Source organism: Rana temporaria, chromosome 10 (genome assembly GCF_905171775.1).
Source record: "Rana temporaria chromosome 10, aRanTem1.1, whole genome shotgun sequence".
In the NCBI taxonomy this organism is placed as follows: domain Eukaryota; kingdom Metazoa; phylum Chordata; class Amphibia; order Anura; family Ranidae; genus Rana; species Rana temporaria.
The window spans coordinates 144,391,420-144,410,343 of record NC_053498.1 but is presented as its reverse complement, the minus strand read 5'-3'; the positions used below and the strand labels follow the sequence as shown (position 1 = coordinate 144,410,343).

Genomic DNA, 18,924 nt, shown 5'->3' with positions numbered 1-18,924 from the left:
AAACACTACAGGGCAGCTTTTTTTCATGCGGTATAGCAGCGCTATTTTTAGCGCTGTACCGCATGAAAAACGCCTCAATGTGAAAGGGGCCTTAATGATGAGGGAGAAGGCCTGATATTTAAAGTAGACTTTTAGCTAGATTCACAAAGAGTTAAGCCGGCGTATCAGTAGATACGCCGTCGTAACTCTGAATCTGCGCCGTCGTACATTTAAGTGTATTCTCAAATTGAGTTACACTTAAATGTAGCTAAGATACGACGGTCTGCGCCTTCGTATCTTAGCTGTCTAGTTCCGCCGGCCGCTAGGGGCGTGAACGCTGATTTACGGCTAGAATGCGTAAATCAGCGAGATACGCCTATTCACGAACGTACGCTTGCCCGTCGCAGTAAAGATACGCCGTTTACGTAAGGCGTTTTCAGGCGTAAAGTTAGTCGAACAAATAGCTGGCCTAGTCAATGTTAAGTATGGACGTCGGTCCCGCAGCGAATTTTGAAAATTTGACGTCGTTTGCGTCAGTCGTCCGTGAATGGGGCTGGACGTAATTTACGTTCACGTCGAAACCAATAAGTCCTTGCGGCGTACTTTGGAGCAATGCACACTGGGATATGTCTACGGACGGCACATGCGCCGTTCGTTAACCACTTAAGCCCCGGACCAATATGCTGGCTAAAGACCCAAGGTGTTTTTACAGTTCGGGACTGCGTTGCTTTAACAGAATAGAGATTTTTTTTGGTGGTATTTGATCACCTCTGCGGTTTTTATTTTTTGCGCTATAAACAAAAATAGAGCGACAATTTTGAAAAAAATGCAATATTTTTTACTTTTTGCTATAATAAATATCCCCTAAAAACATATATAATTTTTTTTTCCTCAGTTTAGGCCGATACGTATTCTTCTACCTATTTTTGGTAAAAAAATCGCAATAATCGTTTATCGGTTGGTTTGCGCAAAATTTATAGCGTTTACAAAATAGGGGATAGTTTTATTGCATTTTTATTTTTTTTACTACTAATGGCGGCAATCCGCGATTTTTTTCGTGACTGCGACATTATGGCGGACACTTCGGACAATTTTGACACATTTTTGGGACCATTGTCATTTTCACAGCAAAAAATGCATTTAAATTGCATTCTTTATTGTGAAAATGACAGTTGCAGTTTGGGAGTTAACCACAGGGGGCGCTGTAGGAGTTGGGGTTCACCTAGTGTGTGTTTACAACTGTAGGGGGGTGTGGCTGTAGGACTGACGTCATCGATCGAGTCTCCCTTATAAAAAGGATCACTCGATCGATACGCCGCCACAGTGAAGCACGGGGAAGCCGTGTTTACATACGGCTCTCCCCGTCGTTTGCGTCAGTCGTCCGTGAATGGGGCTGGACGTAATTTACGTTCACGTCGAAACCAATAAGTCCTTGCGGCGTACTTTGGAGCATTGCACACTAGGATATGTCCACGGACGGCACATGCGCCCTTCGTTAAAAACGTCAATCACGTGGGGGTCATGGTTTATTTACATAAAACACGCTCACCTCTTCGCAATTTGAATTAGGCGCGCTTACGCCGGCCCATTTACGCTACGCCGCCGTAACTTAGGAGGCGAGTGCTTTGTGAATACAACACTTGCCTCTCTGTTTTACGGCGGCGTAGCGTAAATAGGATACGCTACGCCGGCTCAAAAATACGCCGCCCTACGTGAATCCAGCTATTTGCATTTCACTGCATGGTCATCTGTAATTATGGAACTAATGGAAGCACTCACACAGGCTTCATACAAGGACTAACGTTCAATACAATTGTTTCTGTTTTTATTAAATAGCTATTACTTTTAAAGAAAAGAAAAAAAAAAAAACATTATAACAAATATCCGCAAAACATAAAATACTTCTTCATCTCAGAATGAAAAATAATCTACTTCTTTGGCAAGTCCGGCTTCACATTCTCAGGCGTTCTCAGATACCCTGTAGGAGTCGTTCTTCTATATACAGGGGGGTAGGGGAGAGTTGTAAAAATAAGCAGAGATTATGGGATGTATTTATATTTAAAAAAAACTATTCTCAGAGCTATGTGAAACTTCATACAGAAGAGCGAATCAGGAAAATACCACGACATGGTCAGTAGATGGAGCTGGCGTTAATAGGAAAACCTACTTACTATGATCAGCGGCGCCATCTAGTGGCCGTAATGCACTATTTTCCTGATCGACTTTTATGTATTCAATTTTTTGCCTGATTCACACAGACATATAGCTCTGAGAATATTTTTTTTTTTTTTAGAAATACACCCTAAGTGTTCACACACTCCGCATTTAGACGCAGTATTTCCAGAAACATTCGGACAGGTTTCCCGCACGCTTCTTGAATTGTTTGCGGTCTTTTGATTGCAGGCGGCTGAGCAGCGATATTCTGGGGTGCTTGTCAAACAGCTCCTAAAAAAAGGCAGGAAATACAGAATTAAAAAAATCAGCTCTAAACAACTCTAAAAAGTCAAAAGCCTGCTTATGTGTTCCAAGGGAACTGGGCCGTTCCGAATGCCTTTAGGGGCCCATTCATACTCTTTTGGTCTTCTCTTATTTTTCCTTTGGTCTGCTGAATATACCATTAAAAATGATATATTAATTTTCTTGTTAATAAAAAAAATGATATATTCATTGCTGTCCTTTGCACATTTAGGGGGTGCATTTCTAAAAAAAAAAAATAATAATTCACAGAGCTTATTATCACGTGAAACTGCATGTACATTAGGAAAGGCATGCAGTAGAAAAATACCACATTATGACCACTAGATGGAGCCAAAAATTACAGCAAATAAAAACTTAGGCCCGGATTCACGTAGCACTTACGCCGACGTATCTCGAGATACGCCGCGTAAGTCTATCTATGCGCCTGACTCTGAAAGCAAGATACGCCTGAAACTAGGCTTCATCCGACCGACGTAAGTTTCCTACGCCGTCGTATTGTGGGCGCATATTTACGCTGGCCGCACGGGGCGCTCCCATTAATTTACGATTCGAATATGCAAATGAGTGAGATACGCCGATTCACGAACGTACTTGCGCCTGGCGTCGTTTACGTAGTACGTGAATAGGGCTGGGCGTAGGTTACGTTCACGTCGTAGGCAGTGATTCGACGTATCTTAGGCGTTCGTTCCGACGTGATTCTGAGCAGGCGCACTGGGATACGTCCACGGGCCGGCACATGCGCCGTTCGTTATTCGTATCTTGATGGAGCTCGGCCCATCATTTACATGGGGTCACGCCTCATTAGCATGGCTCACGCCCACTGCCACTTACGGCGAGTTACGCCGAGGGAACCCAGCGTAGATTTGGGAGCAAGTGCTTTGTGAATACTGTGCTCGCCGCTCTGCGCTACGTCGGCGTAGCGTATATTCGATACGCTACGCCGGCATAACTATGCGCCGATGTACGTGAATCCGGGCCTTATTTTCTTATTTTTTAATGATCGTCAGCTCCATCTAGTGGCCATGCAGTATTTTTTAATTCAATAAGTTCTGTAAGAATTAATATTATTATATTTAAAAATAAAAAGCTGACAGGGGTTCTAATTTCTCTCCGTTCTATTTAAAAAAAACGTTTAATTTGATTTCTATTTTTTTTAACTTGTGTATATAAAAAAATATTGTATATTTATTTATAATTAAATTTTTATTTGTAATATAGCTCTATATAGATTTTATATAGATATCTCTCTCTCTCTCTCTCTCTCTCTCTCTCTCTCTCTCTCTCTCTCTCTATCTATCTATCTATCTATCTATCTATCTATCTATCTATATATATATATATATATATATATATATATATATTACACACACACACACATACATAATCTTCTTATTTTGATTTGTTATATATATATATTACAAACCAAAAAAAAACAAAATATATATATATATATATATATATATATATACACACATACATACATACATATACACACATACATACATACATACATACATACATACATATATATATATATATATATATATATATATATATATATATATAATATTTATATTTAAAATTATATATGTATATTACAAATAAAAAAAAATAGAAATCAAATTAAAACTCTTTTTTATTTTAAATTTGAATAGAATGGAGGGAAATTAGAACCCCTGTCAGGTCTGTGTCCTCATTGGGGGGATTCACCCTCTCTATTTGTACTGGTGACCACTATCACCGAGAGTGAAAGTGAAAATCCCAAATTTTGAGTTGACACCAGAACAGGGATAGAGGGGAAATTTTCCCATTGGGACACTAGTTCTGGAGACGACCAGGGATTGGAGGGACTTCCTCTCACTTCCTGTTGTGGTTTTGGCACAGGAGGTTATAATCCTCTCTTACTCTATCTCTTAGGCCCCGTACACACCATAGAATCCATCCGCAGATAAATCCCAGCAAATGGGTTTCAGCGGATAGATCCTATGGTGTGTACACTCCAGCGGATCTGTTTCCGCGGATATTTCTCCCCTGGGATGGATTCCAGCAGATGGATATTCGCTGACATGCAGAACATATCCATCTGCTGGAGTCCATCCCAACGGATGGATCCCATCCGTCCGAAGGGATCCCCCGCATGCGTCGTAATGATTCGCCGCATGCGTGGAATTCCTTATATGACGCGTCGCGCCGTCGCCGCGATTATGACGCGGCGACGTGCGCGACACGTCATCGCCAGAGGATTTCGGCGCGGATTTCAATGCGATGGTGAGTACACTCCATCGCATTAAAATCTGCTGAAATCCTCGAGAGGATTTATCCGCGGAAACGGTCCGCTGGACCGTATCCGCGGATAAATCCTCCCGTGTGTATGGGGCCTAAGGCCTCGTACACACGACCGAACATGTCCGATGGAACAGGTCCGCGGACCAGTTTCATCGGACATGTTCGGTCGTGTGTACGGCCTAGCGGACCGTTTTCCGGCCGAGCGGACAGGTTTCCAGCGGACAAAAGTTTCTTAGCCTGCTAAGAAACTTGTCCGCTGGAAACATGTCCGTCGGACATGTCCGATGTTTAGTACGACTCATCGGACATGTCCACTGGTTATGACGTAAAACCAGCGGCCCGAAATCCTGCGCATGCGTCAAATTGATTCGACGCATGCGTGGAAGCATTGAACTTCCGTGTCAGAGAACGTCAGTGTCTTCTACGTCACCGCGTTCTCTGTCCGCTGGGATTTTGGTCTGATGGTGCGTACACACATCAGACCAAAAGCTCCCAGCAGACATGTCCGCTGAAAACGGTCCACGGACCGTTTTCAGCGGACATGTTTGCTCGTGTGTACGAGGCCTTACTCTATCCAAAAAGTGTGAAAAAAGTTCTGTCTTTCATTTTACTTTAAAGCCCAGTTGAGCTCTCGCCCCTTTTTATAGCGCGGTCTCCTGCGTTCTGCAATTTGTGAAGAGCATTTTGAAGGGGGCGTGTCCATCCCCACATGGATGTCAAATTGGGAGCAGCGAGCGTGTCCATGCAGCCACTGCGTCCCAATTGACGTTAATGGGACTGCCTGCACGGGGGATGCATGAAACACCTGTGCATCCCTATGTGGGTAAACGTGGCCCTTGCACGGGTGTAAGCTGTAGTGCGCCCGTGTGAACGGGTTGAAGGCTCCTGCGCATAACTCCCATGGGAGCCGCAGGTGGCGTGTGCAGCTGGCCATACAAGAGAATGACTGTTGGTGGGCATGCTCGTGTATGCACCAAAGCTCTGCACGTGCATGTACAATGTATTTGCCAAAACGCGTACATATTTTTGTACGACTGCCTATTGATTTCTGAGACTGCTGCTGGCACCGCGTGATTTATTTATGGTTAATTGGTGCCGTTTAGTTGAAGTCGTCTGTCACTCACCTCTTTGTCGTCCATGTTATAGGCGTCCAGACCGAATCCTGAAAACAGAACATTGTGGGTAAGGCGGATGTACAACCCTACCGATCACATCAAAGGAGAAGTGCAGGTAACACACAATATACAACAAGACATAAGGACAGAGAGAGAAGCCAGGTTTGGCAAGGCAGCAGGATCACGTACCTAATACGTGATCCGTGCATCGGGCTAGGGAGAGCCCCTGCCGCCCCTCCCCTCCCCCCGGCTGTGCTGCGATTGGCTGTGACACAAACCAATCAGCAGGTGCTGGCCGCCGATTGTTCGCTGGCACCTGGCTCCAGATTGGCTCCAGACTTTTTTCTGCCAGTAGGTGCCCTCATGACTGGCACCCCAAATGTAGTGCGATCCTGTCACGATTATCAGGCAGCAATAACACGATTACAAATCTTGCTAAGCTTGTCGCCCGAAAAACGTAGCAGGAGACATGCATAAGGTAGCCCATTGAAGTGAATAGACTGCTCTATGCGCGACACTCAGAGACCATGGGGCAGATCCACATAGATCTGCGCCGGGCGCAGCGTATGTCAGATACGCTACGCCGCTGTAACTTACTTAGGCTTAGTTTGAATCCTCAACGAATTCACGCCGCAAGTTAGTAGTGTAGTGTATCTCTCGCGGCGTAAGGGCGCGGAATTCAAATGCGGCGGGTAGGGGGGGCGTGTTTCATTAAAATGAAGCGCGTCTCCGCGCCGAACGAACTGCGCATGCGCCGTCCCTAAAATTTCCCGCCGTACATTGCGCTAAATGACGTCGCAAGGACGTCATTGGTTTTGACGTGAACGGCGTCCGGCCCCATTCACGGACGACTTACGCAAACGACGTAAAACTTTCAAAATTAGACGCGGGAACGACGGCCATACTTAACATTGAGTACGCCACCATATAGCAGCTTTAACTATACCCCGGAAAAAGCCGAACGGAAACGACGTAAAAAAAATGCGACGGCCGGTCGTACGTTCGTGGGTCGCCAGAAATAGCTCATTTGCATACTCGACGCGGACTACGACGGGAACGCCACCTAGCGGACGCCGAAAAATTGCATCTAAGATCCGAAGGCGTACGAAGACGTACGCCTCTCGGATCTAGCCGAGATGCCGTCGTGTCTTGTTTTGAGGATTCAAAACAAAGATACGACGCGGGAATTTTGAAATTACGCCGGCGTATCTATTGATTTTTTTTGTGGATCTACCCCCATGTTCCCACCGTGTAATATCTGAATGGGGCCTCTGACTTACTGACTTGCTGACCGCACTACAGCCGAATGACGGCCACAGCGCGGACGGCCACTTCTGGGAGGCCGTTATATATGACGGGCGGTGTGCTCTGTGATTGTAGTGTCCTCTAGACACTGCTGATCACAGATTGAGGTAAAGAAGCAATGAGCGGCTCTTTACCATGTGATTAGCTGTTTTCAATCACCGATTGGATCACCAATGAAAACAGAAGATGGTTATCGGCACTCCTTTCCTCATGCTGAGAGCACGAGAAGAAGAGAGCCGATAACCGGTGTGACGGAATGGCCCGTGATACCCAGAGACTTTTGAAGGATGTGGGGTACTCCTGTGCCAGCTTCACCAATGACTCTTGGGTCTAGGGTCATCCTATGTCCAGTAGGGGCATAGGATGACTGAGAAATGATATCATGAATTACATGAGATGGGACAATAATGATAATTCATGTATTGCAGGATATCTTGGAATATTACAGGTATTTAATTCTGACTCCAACAGGTCAATAGCAGTGGGGACACACATACTGTTGAGGTGTTAATTGAGTCTGGCTCCTAAGACATTTCATTGTACTATGCTAACTAACCCTGTATTGTGTGAAAGTTCTATTGATGCTAATAATATGTGTTGTGAGTTAACACACTCTAAAAGTCATGTCTGCCATGTCAGCTATAGCAATTGATTCATGTAGATTCGATGCCAGAATGTCTGTCTGGGATGTGGATTGAGGGGGGCTCGTTAAGCACCCATTGTGTGATGTTTTGGGTGGAGTGTTTCATTGTCCCTGTGATTACTGCAGCATGCTTTCTAACTGTATAAAAAGCTGAGAGTTTACCATTAAAGCATTCATTCGTTTTGGAACCAGAGAACAGAGCTGCGTATCTCGTTTATTCTGGGGGAAATCCATATGGATCGTGTCTGCTGGATTGTCGGAGTGTCGGATAAGTTGTCGTGGGTTGGTGGAATGGAGTATCGTAAACGGTGTTAACCCCTGACCGTTACAACCGGCTTCTCTAAAAGGGACATCTACACTGATTATCAGTGCAGTCCAATAAGTGCCTATCAGTACAGCCTCCTCATCGGTGCCCATCAGTGCCTCCTCATCAGTGCCTATCAGTGCAGCCCCATCAGGGCCTCCTCATTGGTGCCCATCAGTGCTTCCTCATCTGTGCCCATCAGTGCAGCCTCATCAGTGCCTCCTCATCGGTGCCCATCAGTGCAGCCTCATTGGTGCCCTTCAGTGCCTCATCAGTGCCCATAAATGCCCATCAGTGCAGCCTCATAAGTGCACATCAGTGAAGGAGAAACATTTTCCAAAATTTTATAAAAGTTTTGTTTTGTTTTTCAAATTTTTTCGATCTTTATTGGTTTATTTAGCAAAAATAAAAAACCCAGCAGTGATTAAATACCACCAAAAGAAAGTAAAAAAAAAAAAATGCCATATGGGTACAGTGTTGCATGACCGCAAAATTGTCATTCAAAGTGTGACAATTTGCCAGGGCAGGAAGGGGGTGAAAGTGCCCGGTATGGAAGTGGTTAACAAAGCCCAAAGCTACGACCCATAGACGACCCTGTCTCTGTACCCAGGCGTTCACACTTACCCTCTTTGCTGAAAATCTCCTCGGGATCTCTCTCTACTTCCTTGTCTAGAAACATCGGCAGATTCCGCAGTAAACGCGCGTCGTCATCCCAGCTCTTCAAGTCCCCAAAATCCATCGCCGACTCTGAGAGGGGGAAAAAAGAGAGAAATTAGAGCGCCCATTAACTCACCTAATGCGTTAAGATGTATTAATGGTTTGTTTTTGGTGTGTTTTTGGTGTGTTTTTGGTGTGTTTTTGGTGTGTTTTTGATGCATTTACAGGGGTTTGTGGAGTTTTCGAAAAACGCTCATGGATCGCCTGCTTTTAAAACTAGTGAAAACTTAGCCTAGAAGGGGAACCCCCTCACTTTGGGGAGAGTTCGGCTCATTTCCTGTTGTCTCTCGAGGACAGGAAGTGAAAGGATATCTCCCTAGTGGGGCAAAAACAGCAAAAGATAAACCAAAAACATTTTTCAACTCTTCCCTACTTCACCCAAAAAAAAATAAAAAAATATGTATCAACTTTAGAAATACATGCACTAAAGAAATATGAGAGTTGATTACTGTAGGCAGTACATCACATGGGGGAGATTTACTAAAAGTGGAGAGTGCAATATCTGGTGCAGCTGTGCATGATATCCAATCAGCTTCTAACTTCACCTAAAAACCTGGAGGCTGATTGGTTACCATGCACAGCTGCACCAGATTTTGCACTCTCCATCAGGGCTGCCATCAGGGGGGTACAGGCAGTACACCTGTAAGGGGCCCGGATGGCAACCCCACTTTTTTTTATATTTTTTTTATTTATATATATATATATATATATATATATATATATATATATATATATATATATATATATATAAATTATTATTATTATTATTATTATTATTAATAAAGGGCCCAGAGGTCCCCAGGGCCCCGGATGGCAACCCCCCTTTTTTTTATAAAAGCATTAAAAAAAATTATTTTATCTCTTTTTTTTTTCTTTTTTATATAAAATATATTTATTAAAGGGCTCAGAGGTCCCCAGGGCCCCATGTGGCAAACCCCCTTTTTTATTTTTTTAAAAATGTTTATTTTTTTTATTTTTGTTTTATATATTTTTTTTCTGTTTTTTTTTTTTTTATTAAAGGGCCCAGAGGTCCCCAGGGCCCTGGATGGCAACCCCCTTTTCTTTTATTTTTTATAAATGTATTTTTATATTTTTTTTTTATTAAAGGGCCCAGAGGTTTCTTTTTTTGATTATTATTAAAGGGCCCAGAGGTCCCGGATGGCAACCCCCCTTTTTTTGTAATTTATTTTTATAAAAAAAAAAAATATTTGTGTGTGTGTGTGTATGTATATATGTGTGTGTGTGTATGTGTGTATATATATATATATATATATATATATATATATATATATATATATATATATATATATATATATATATATATATATATAATTTTTTTTTTTTAATTAAAGGGCCCAGAGGTCCCCAGGGCCCCAGATGGCAACCCCCCCTTTAAAAAAAAATATATATATTTTTTTTATTTCTTTTTTTTCTTTTTATTAAAGGGCCCAGAGGTCCCCATGGCCACCCTGGAAGGCTACCCCTCCTTTTTTTATATATATATATTTTTTATTTCTCCTTTTGTTTGTAAAGGGCCCCCCCCCCCCCCGCTAGGGTTGCCACCTCATCCCTTTAAAACAGAACACATATTAATTACACAGGTTCTGTGGCTGATTAAGGTGGTAATTAGACTCATTTGGTGCCTTATCTGCATTAAATTAGCCTCAGAACCTGTTCAATTCATATGTGTTCTGTTTTAAAGGGATGAGGTGGCAACCCTACCCCCCGCTTCTCAGTTTTAGGCGCCCCCCCCCCCCCCCGGTTCTCTGCTCCAGAAGGGCCCATGCCTGAAGCTGTGTAAGGGGCCCCATAATTCCTGATGGCGGCCCTGCTCTCCATGTTTAGTATATCATCCGCCCCCCATGGGTTAATACTGTGCAGGAGAAATTTGGAGCGAGATGTCGGAAGGCAGAGCTGGGAAGGAAAGCCGCTCTGCACACAGGTAGTTTCCTCCACAGTGCGCAACCGCCAAGCCCGTCATTGGTTGCCAGGACGCTGGTGGTCCTGGCAACAAAAGACAGAAAGGAAGATTGAAAGGAGGGGTGGGGGAGAGGCGGAGAGCACAAGTGAGAGCATGTTGCATCCAGTGAGAGCGCCCCCACTGAGTGGACCCAGCTGCCTGAACTTGTTTTCTGGGACTCTAGCCCAGCTCCACGGGACAGCCTTGAAATCTCGGGACAGTCCCGCGGAATCTGGGACGGTTGGGAGGAATGGTTTATACGCCTTATAGATGCTCCTCTAATACATTGCAATAAAAGTTTTTATGATCCGGGGCAGACCAACTTGGTTTGAGCACCACATCCCTTGATTTAATTATCGGAAAACGAGGGATTTGGGGATTGTTTTCAGACTGCGCTTCCCTCACACAAAAAAGCCATCTTAGCGGCTGTTTATTGATCGCTTTTACGTCCCCTCCCGCTGCCCTTTTACAGGTTACCTGTTTAGAGTTACAGAGGAGGTCTAGTGCTAGAATTATTGCTCTCGCTCTAACATTTGCGGTGATACCTCACATGCGTAGTACAGACACCATTTACATATGTGTGTGCAAACCAGGGAACAGGGCCCTTAAAAAAAATATATTTTATTAACCACTTCCCGACGGCCGTACGACTATATACGGCCGCCGGGTGGCTCTACTTCTCTGGGAGGCCGTGTTTTTACGGCTGCCCCTTTTCGCGTTCCCCGCGCGCGCTCCCGAGCGCGCAGCGGGGAACTGCTGTGCTGGCCGTGTCCCTTGGACACAGCCAGTCACAGATCGCCGTGAACGGCCAATCGGAGCGGCCGTTTCCTAGGCGATCTGTGCGGCCAATGAGAGATGATCTCATATGTTTACATATGAGATCATCTCTCATTCCCGGCTCTCGCAGACAGCGGTGCTGTCAGGGGAGAGAGGAGACGGATCTGTGTCTCTTGTACATAGAGACACAGATCGGTCACCCCCCCAGTCACCCCCCCTCCCCCACAGTTAGAACACTAATTAGGATACACATTTAACCCCTTCCTCACCCCCTAGTGTTAACCCCTTCCCTGCCAGTCACATTTATACAGTAATTAGTGCATATTTATAGCACTGATTGCAGTATAAATGTGAATGGCGCCAAAAATGTGTCAAAAGTGTCCGATGTGTCCGCCATAACGTCGCAGTCCCAATAAAAATCGCAGATCGCCGCCATTTCTAGTAAAAAAAAAAATTTATACAGTAATTAGTGCATATTTATAGCACTGATTGCAGTATAAATGTGAATGGCGCCAAAAATGTGTCAAAAGTGTCCGATGTGTCCGCCATAACGTTGCAGTCCCAATAAAAATCGCAGATCGCCGCCATTTCTAGTAAAAAAAAAATTTATACAGTAATTAGTGCATATTTATAGCACTGATTGCAGTATAAATGTGAATGGCGACAAAAACGTGTCAAAAGTGTCCGATGTGTCCGCCATAACGTCGCAGTCCCAATAAAAATCGCAGATCGCCGCCATTTCTAGTAAAAAAAAAAAAATAATAATAATAATTCTGTCCCTTATTTTGTAGGCGCTATAACTTTTGCGCAAACCAGTCGCTTATTGCGATTTTTTTTTTTTTTTTTTTACTAAAAATATGTAGAATACGCATCGGCCTAGACTGAGGATAAAAAAAAAACGTAAAAAAAAAAATTGAGCTATTTATTATAGCAACAAGTAAAAATATTTTTTTTTTTTCAAAATTGTCGCTCTATTTTTGTTTATAGCGCAAAAAATAAAAACCGCAGAGGTGATCAAATACCACCAAAAGAAAGCTCTATTTGTGGGGAAAAAAGGACGTTTATTTTGTTTTCGAGCCACGTCGCACGACCGCGCAATTGTCAGTTAAAGCGACGCAGTGCCGAATCGCAAAAAGTCCTCTGGTCAGGAAGGGGTTTAAGTGCCCAGTAAGGAAGTGGTTAAAGAGAAAAAAATTTACACTGTCCCTTGAAAAAAATTTTTTTTAATTAATGTGTGATCAACAATAAAGCATGACAGGTCTTCTTTATGGGGATATCTGGGGTCCTGTAAAGCATGCGATGAAAAAAAACTCTTTACATCTGTAAGTGATGTCATGAGGTCACTTCCAGACTCCTAGATCAGCGGTCTCCAAACTTTTTATACAAAGGGCAAGTTTACTTTCCTTGAGACTTTCGGGGGGCCGGGCTGTGGCCTGTTAGATGAGAAAATGGCCTGGCGTCTGATGCCCCATCATTGTTGTCAGTGGGAGGAATAGTGCCCCATCATTGGTATTACCGTACGTAATTTTTCCCCATTATTGGTGTCAATAAACGGAATTGTGCCCTTTTCATTAGTGGGAGGAATTGGGCCCTTTCATTGATGTCAATGAGAGGAATAGTGCCCCACCGTTGGTGCTGGTGGAGTGGAGCAGGTGTGCAGACCCGGGAACTCAGCACAGAGATAGTGGAAACCCCTTATAATGGGCACAGCAGGTGTACAGACCCAAGAGCTCAGCACAGGGATGTTAGGAACCCCTCGTAATGGGCACAGCGGGTGTGCAGAGCTGGGAGCTCAGCACAGGGATGGTGGGAACCCCTCGTAATGGGCACAGCAGGTGTGCAGACCCGGGAGCTCAGCACAGGGATGTTAGGAACCCCTCGTAATGGGCACAGCAGGTGTACAGACCTGGGAGCTCAGCACTGGGATGGTGGGAACCCCTCATAATGGGCACAGCAGGTGTACAGACCTGGGAGCTCAGCACAGGGATGGCGGGAACCCCTCATAATGGGCACAGCAGGTGTACAGACCTGGGAGCTCAGCACAGGGATGGTGAGAACCCCTCATAATGGGCACAGCAGGTGTACAGACCTGGGAGCTCAGCACAGGGATGTTGGGAACCCCTCGTAATGGGCACAGCAGGTGTACAGACCTGGGAGCTCAGCACTGGGATGGTGGGAACCCCTCATAATGGGCACAGCAGGTGAACAGACCTGGGAGCTCAGCACAGGGATGGCGGGAACCCCTCATAATGGGCACAGCAGGTGTACAGACCTGGGAGCTCAGCACAGGGATGTTGGGAACCCCTCATAATGGGCACAGCAGGTGTACAGACCCGGGAACTCAGCACAGGGATGGTGGGAACCCCTCATAATGGGCACAGCAGGTGTACAGACCCGGGAGCTCAGCACAGGGATGGTGGGAACCCCTCATAATGGGCACAGCAGGTGTACAGACCTGGGGGGCCGGGCTGTGACCAGTTAGATGAGAAAATGGCCTGGCGTCTGATGCCCCATCTATGTTGTCAGTGTGAGGAATAGTGCCCCATCATTGGTATTACTGTACGGAATTTTTCCCCATTATTGGTTTCAATAAACGGAATTGTGCCCTTTTCATTAGTGGGAGGAATTGGGCCCTTTCATTGATGTCAATGAGAGGAATAGTGCCCCATCGTTGGTGTTAGTGGAGTGGAGCAGGTGTACAGACCCGGGAACCTAGCACAGGGATGGTGGAAACCCCTTATAATGGGCACAGCAGGTGTACAGACCTGGGAACCCAGTACAGGTATGGTGGGAACCCCTCATAATGGGCACAGCAGGTGTGCAGAGCTGGGAGCTCAGCACAGGGATGGTGAGAACCCCTCATAATGGGCACAGCAGGTGTACAGACCCGGGAGCTCAGCACAGGGATGGTGGGAACCCCTCATAATGGGCACAGCGGGTGTGCAGAGCTGGGAGCTCAGAACAGGGATGGTGGGACTCCTCATAATGGGCACAGCAGGTGTACAGACCCGGGAACTCAGCACAGGGATGGTGGGAACCCCTCATAATGGGCACAGCAGGTGTACAGACCTGGGAGCTCAGCACAGGGATGGTGAGAACCCCTCATAATGGGCACAGCAGGTGTACAGACCCGGGAACTCAGCACAGGGATGTTGGGAACCCCTCGTAATGGGCACAGCAGGGATGTTGGGAACCCCTCGTAATGGGCACAGCAGGTGTACAGACCCTGGGAGCTCAGCACAGGGATGGTGGGAACCCCTCATAATGGGCACAGCAGGTGTACAGACCCTGGAGCTCAGCACAGGGATGGTGGGACTCCTTATAATGGGCACAGCAGGTGTACAGACCTGGGAGCTCAGCACAGGGATGTTGGGAACCCCTCATAATGGGCACAGCAGGTGTACAGACACAGAAACTAAGTGCAGGGATGGTGGGAACCCCTCATCATAATGGACACAGAAGGTTTGCAGACTGGGAAATCAGCTCAGTGATCTCACATAATGAAGAGACTGTTAAGGGGTTTATCTTTCCAGCATCTACCCAACTTTGAAATATCAAGTTTTGGGTGAACTGACTCTACTGGCAGCTACCAATCAGATCAGGACCTCCCATGACACATGGCACTCTTAGAAAAATCTAAATAAAACACAGGGATGGTGGGAACCCCTCATAATGGACACAGCAGGTGTACAGACCCAGGAACTTAATGCAGGGATAGTGGGATCCTTATTATAGGCACAGCAGGTGTAAAGACCTGGGAGCTCAGAGAAGGAATGGTGGAAACCCCTCATATTAAGCTCAGCAGGTGTACAGACCCAGGAACTCAACTCATGGATGGTGGAAACCCTTCATTAATCATAAGCGGCACTAACTAAGTGTAGGGATGTTGAGAACCCCTCATAATGGGCACAGAAGATGTGCAAACCCAGGAACTCAGCACAGGGATGGTGGGACCCCTCATAATGGGCACAGCAGATGTACAGACCCGGGAACTAAGTGTAGGGATGGTGGGAACCCCTCATCATAATGGGCACAGCAGGTGTACAGACCCAGGAGCTCAGCACAGGGATGGTGGGAACCCCTCATAATGGGCATAGTGGGTGTACAGACCCGGGAGCTCAGTTCAGGGATGGTGGGAACCCCTCATCATAATGAGCACAGCAGGTGTACAGACCCGGGAGCTCAGTTCAGGGATGGTGGGAACCCCTCATCATAATGAGCACAGCAGGTGTACAGACCCGGGAGCTACGTTCAGGGATGGTGGGAACCCCTCATCATAATGGGCACAGCAGGTGTACAGACCCAGGAGCTCAGCACAGGGATGGTGGGAACCCCTCATCATAATGAGCACAGCAGGTGTACAGACCCGGGAGCTCAGTTCAGGGATGGTGGGAACCCCCTCATCATAATGAGCACAGCAGGTGTACAGACCCGGGAGCTCAGTTCAGGGATGGTGGGAACCCCTCATCATAATGAGCACAGCAGGTGTACAGACCCGGGAGCTACGTTCAGGGATGGTGGGAACCCCTCATCATAATGGGCACAGCAGGTGTACAGACCCAGGAGCTCAGCACAGGGATGGTGGGAACCCCTCATCATAATGGGCACAAAAGGTGTACAGACCCGGGAACTCCACTCAGGGATCTCACCTAATGAAGAGACTGTTAAGGGGTTTATCTTTCCAGCGTCTACCCAACTTTGAAATATCAGTTTTGGGTGAACGGACTCCACTGGCAGCCACCAATCAGATCAGCACCTCCCATGACCCACACCACTCAGATTCTTAAAAAAAAAAAAAAAAACTTTTTAAAAATCTTGAAGCTTGGAACTGGGCGATGACCTTTCTTTGCTCGGACGGTTTGATATCCGAGGCTCAGTGTATCTGCCAGGACAATTAATTCCCAATCATGACACAACGATCACATTGGTACCGGGTGAATATTTGATATCCGAGGCTCAGTGTATCTGCCAGGACAACAATTAATTCCCAATCATGACACAACGATCACATTGGTACCGGGTGAATATTTGATATCCGAGGCTCAGTGTATCTGCCAGGACAACAATTAATTCCCAATCATGACACAACGATCACATTGGTACCGGGTGAATATTTGATATCCGAGGCTCAGTGTATCTGCCAGGACAACAATTAATTCCCAATCATGACACAACGATCACATTGGTACCGGGTGAATATTTTTTCTCCCTCTCTAATTACGGATTTGCCGGTAGGTAGGCACCAAATATCCCCCGTCAGTGATTAGTAGGGCTCACTGGAAGTCATCGTATAAATGTGTGAATACATTGTAACAAGTCATTGGGGTAGATTCAGGAAAGAATTACGCCGGCGTATCCATAGATACGTAATTCCAAAGCTGCGCCGGCGTATCTATTTTCTGTATTCAGAAAGCTAGATACGCCGACATTAGCCTAAGATACGTCTGGCATAAGTCTCTTACGCCGTCGTATCTTAGGGTGCATTCTCCCGCTGGCCGCTAGGTGGCGCTTCCGTAGTTGTCAGCTTAGAGTATGCAAATTACATACTTACGCCGATTCACAAACGTACGTGCGCCCGGCGGTCGTTTTTTACGTCGTTTGGGTTAAGGCTTTTTCGGCGTAAGGCTGCTCCTGCTATTAGGAGGCGCAGCCAATGTTAAGTATGGACGTCGTTCGCGCGTCGCGATTTGAAAAGTTTAATTTGTTTGCGTAAGACGTCCGTGAATGGCGCTGGACGCCATTTACGTTCACGTCAAAGCCAATGACGTCCTTGCAACGTCAATTACCGCAATGCACGTCGGGAAATTTTAGAGACGGCGCATGCGCAGTACGTTCGGCGCGGGAACGCGCCTAATTTAAATGATCCACGCCCCCTACCGGATCATTTGAATTACGCGCGCTTACGCCGCCCCCTTTTACTATACGCCGCCGCAAATTACGGAGCAAGTGCTTCGTGAATACAGCGCTTGCTCCTGTAATTTATGGCGGCGTAGCGTAAAGACGATACGCTGCGTCGCCGTATCAGTGCGCGCCCCGACCTGAATCTACCCCATTATTATTTTAATGCATTTATCAGATCTGAAGGTGACTTTAAAGTAAACGGGGGGGGGGGGTATTTCCGATACATCGTTCGCCTCTCGTAAAAATTAGCATAAAAGCGCCGGCGCGTTATTAATGCCGTTTAATATTCGCGGCAATTATTTGCTCCCTGTAAGGGAACGCAATGTAATTTCTAATTTCCGATTGTGCTGCTAATGGATGTCTTTTAATGAACGCGCTCTCGTCTATTCCTGAACTTCGCCATTTAAATTCCATTTGACCCCCTCTCTCTCTCTCGATCGAATCACTCATCGACGCGCGTTTGGCCGCCAAACAAAGTCTTTTTACTTTTAACCTTGAAGTAAGAGAGAGTTTAGCTTTACGAAGCAGAAGACTTTTAAAAAAAAAAAAATGTTACATTTGTTAGTTCTTACCTGAGAGGCGGAGGGAACCCTTACCGGGGACGATGATCGGCAACGACCGAAAGGAGCAGAAAGAGCCGACGAGGATTAGGCAGCAGAAGAAAAGCTTGGACATGGCGTCAGGAAAAGAAAAATTGGCGTCTTGTAGGTTCGGGGAAACTCTCCGTGATGGGCAGTGAGTGCCTTTTTTTTATCATTTAGGTGTCACCTCCTTTTATATACCGAGCGCCGGTGACGACACACACCATCACCGCCCCGTCCAAGGAGACTAATGAGGGATGGGCAGGAGTCCCATCCGCCTCTGAATTGGGAATGAGAGTCACTTTGCATTGATGTCATCCTTCAAGGTTCGAAGACGATAAATTTACTGTCTCGGAAAAGGCCTCTTGCTCCAAACTGTTGCAGCAAATGTGGCATGGCCAATCTGCCGGGATGAAAGAGCTGCCTTTTTTTTTTTTTCACTTTATAAATGATGGTTGGTGGATGGGGTCATGTCGTGGTGGAGATGACCAGGGCGGCTCGGCGCGTGATTTATGGTCCTTCGTGCTCTCTTTGACGCACGACGTCAAGCTTTGAAAAGTGGATATTTTAGCGCGCTGGATGGATGATGTGTCAGCGGGTGTTTGGGGGTGTCTCCGCCGAGAATGACTCTGAATTAGTTTCGGAGACTTCGACTAACGCGCGCTGAAAAATTACTTTCTAATTGCGCTCACTTGCCGTTTTCGTATCGAGTTTTTAGTTATTTATTGCGGGTATTTTTTTTTTCATAGCGCAGGGAATTTACATACCGTGGTCCAGATTCTCAAAGGGCTTACGACGGCGCAACGCAATGTACGCCGTCGTAAGTCCTAATCTGGGCCGTCGTATCTATGCGACTGATTCTTAGGCCGGGTACACAC

At 46.0% G+C, this 18,924-nt stretch overlaps 2 protein-coding genes across 2 annotated transcripts in view; one reads left to right on the top strand and one right to left on the bottom strand.

Moving 5' to 3' along the window:
* LOC120915723 (myo-inositol 2-dehydrogenase-like) overlaps positions 1-18,924 on the top strand; it is a 97,060-nt gene that overhangs the window by 16,720 nt on the left and 61,416 nt on the right. The window contains exon 2 of the mRNA XM_040326470.1: positions 5,890-5,973. The gene's annotated coding sequence lies outside the window, so the exon portion shown is untranslated. The remainder of the gene's footprint in view (positions 1-5,889; positions 5,974-18,924) is intronic.
* LOC120915724 (urotensin-2) lies at positions 1,790-18,271 on the bottom strand. The gene is made up of 4 exons (XM_040326471.1): positions 18,038-18,271; positions 8,735-8,857; positions 5,868-5,905; positions 1,790-2,424 (listed from the first exon to the last, which is right to left on the bottom strand). The coding sequence occupies exons 1-4, from the start codon at positions 18,138-18,140 to the stop codon at positions 2,305-2,307; spliced, it is 384 nt and encodes a 127-aa protein (XP_040182405.1). The 5' UTR covers positions 18,141-18,271; the 3' UTR covers positions 1,790-2,304.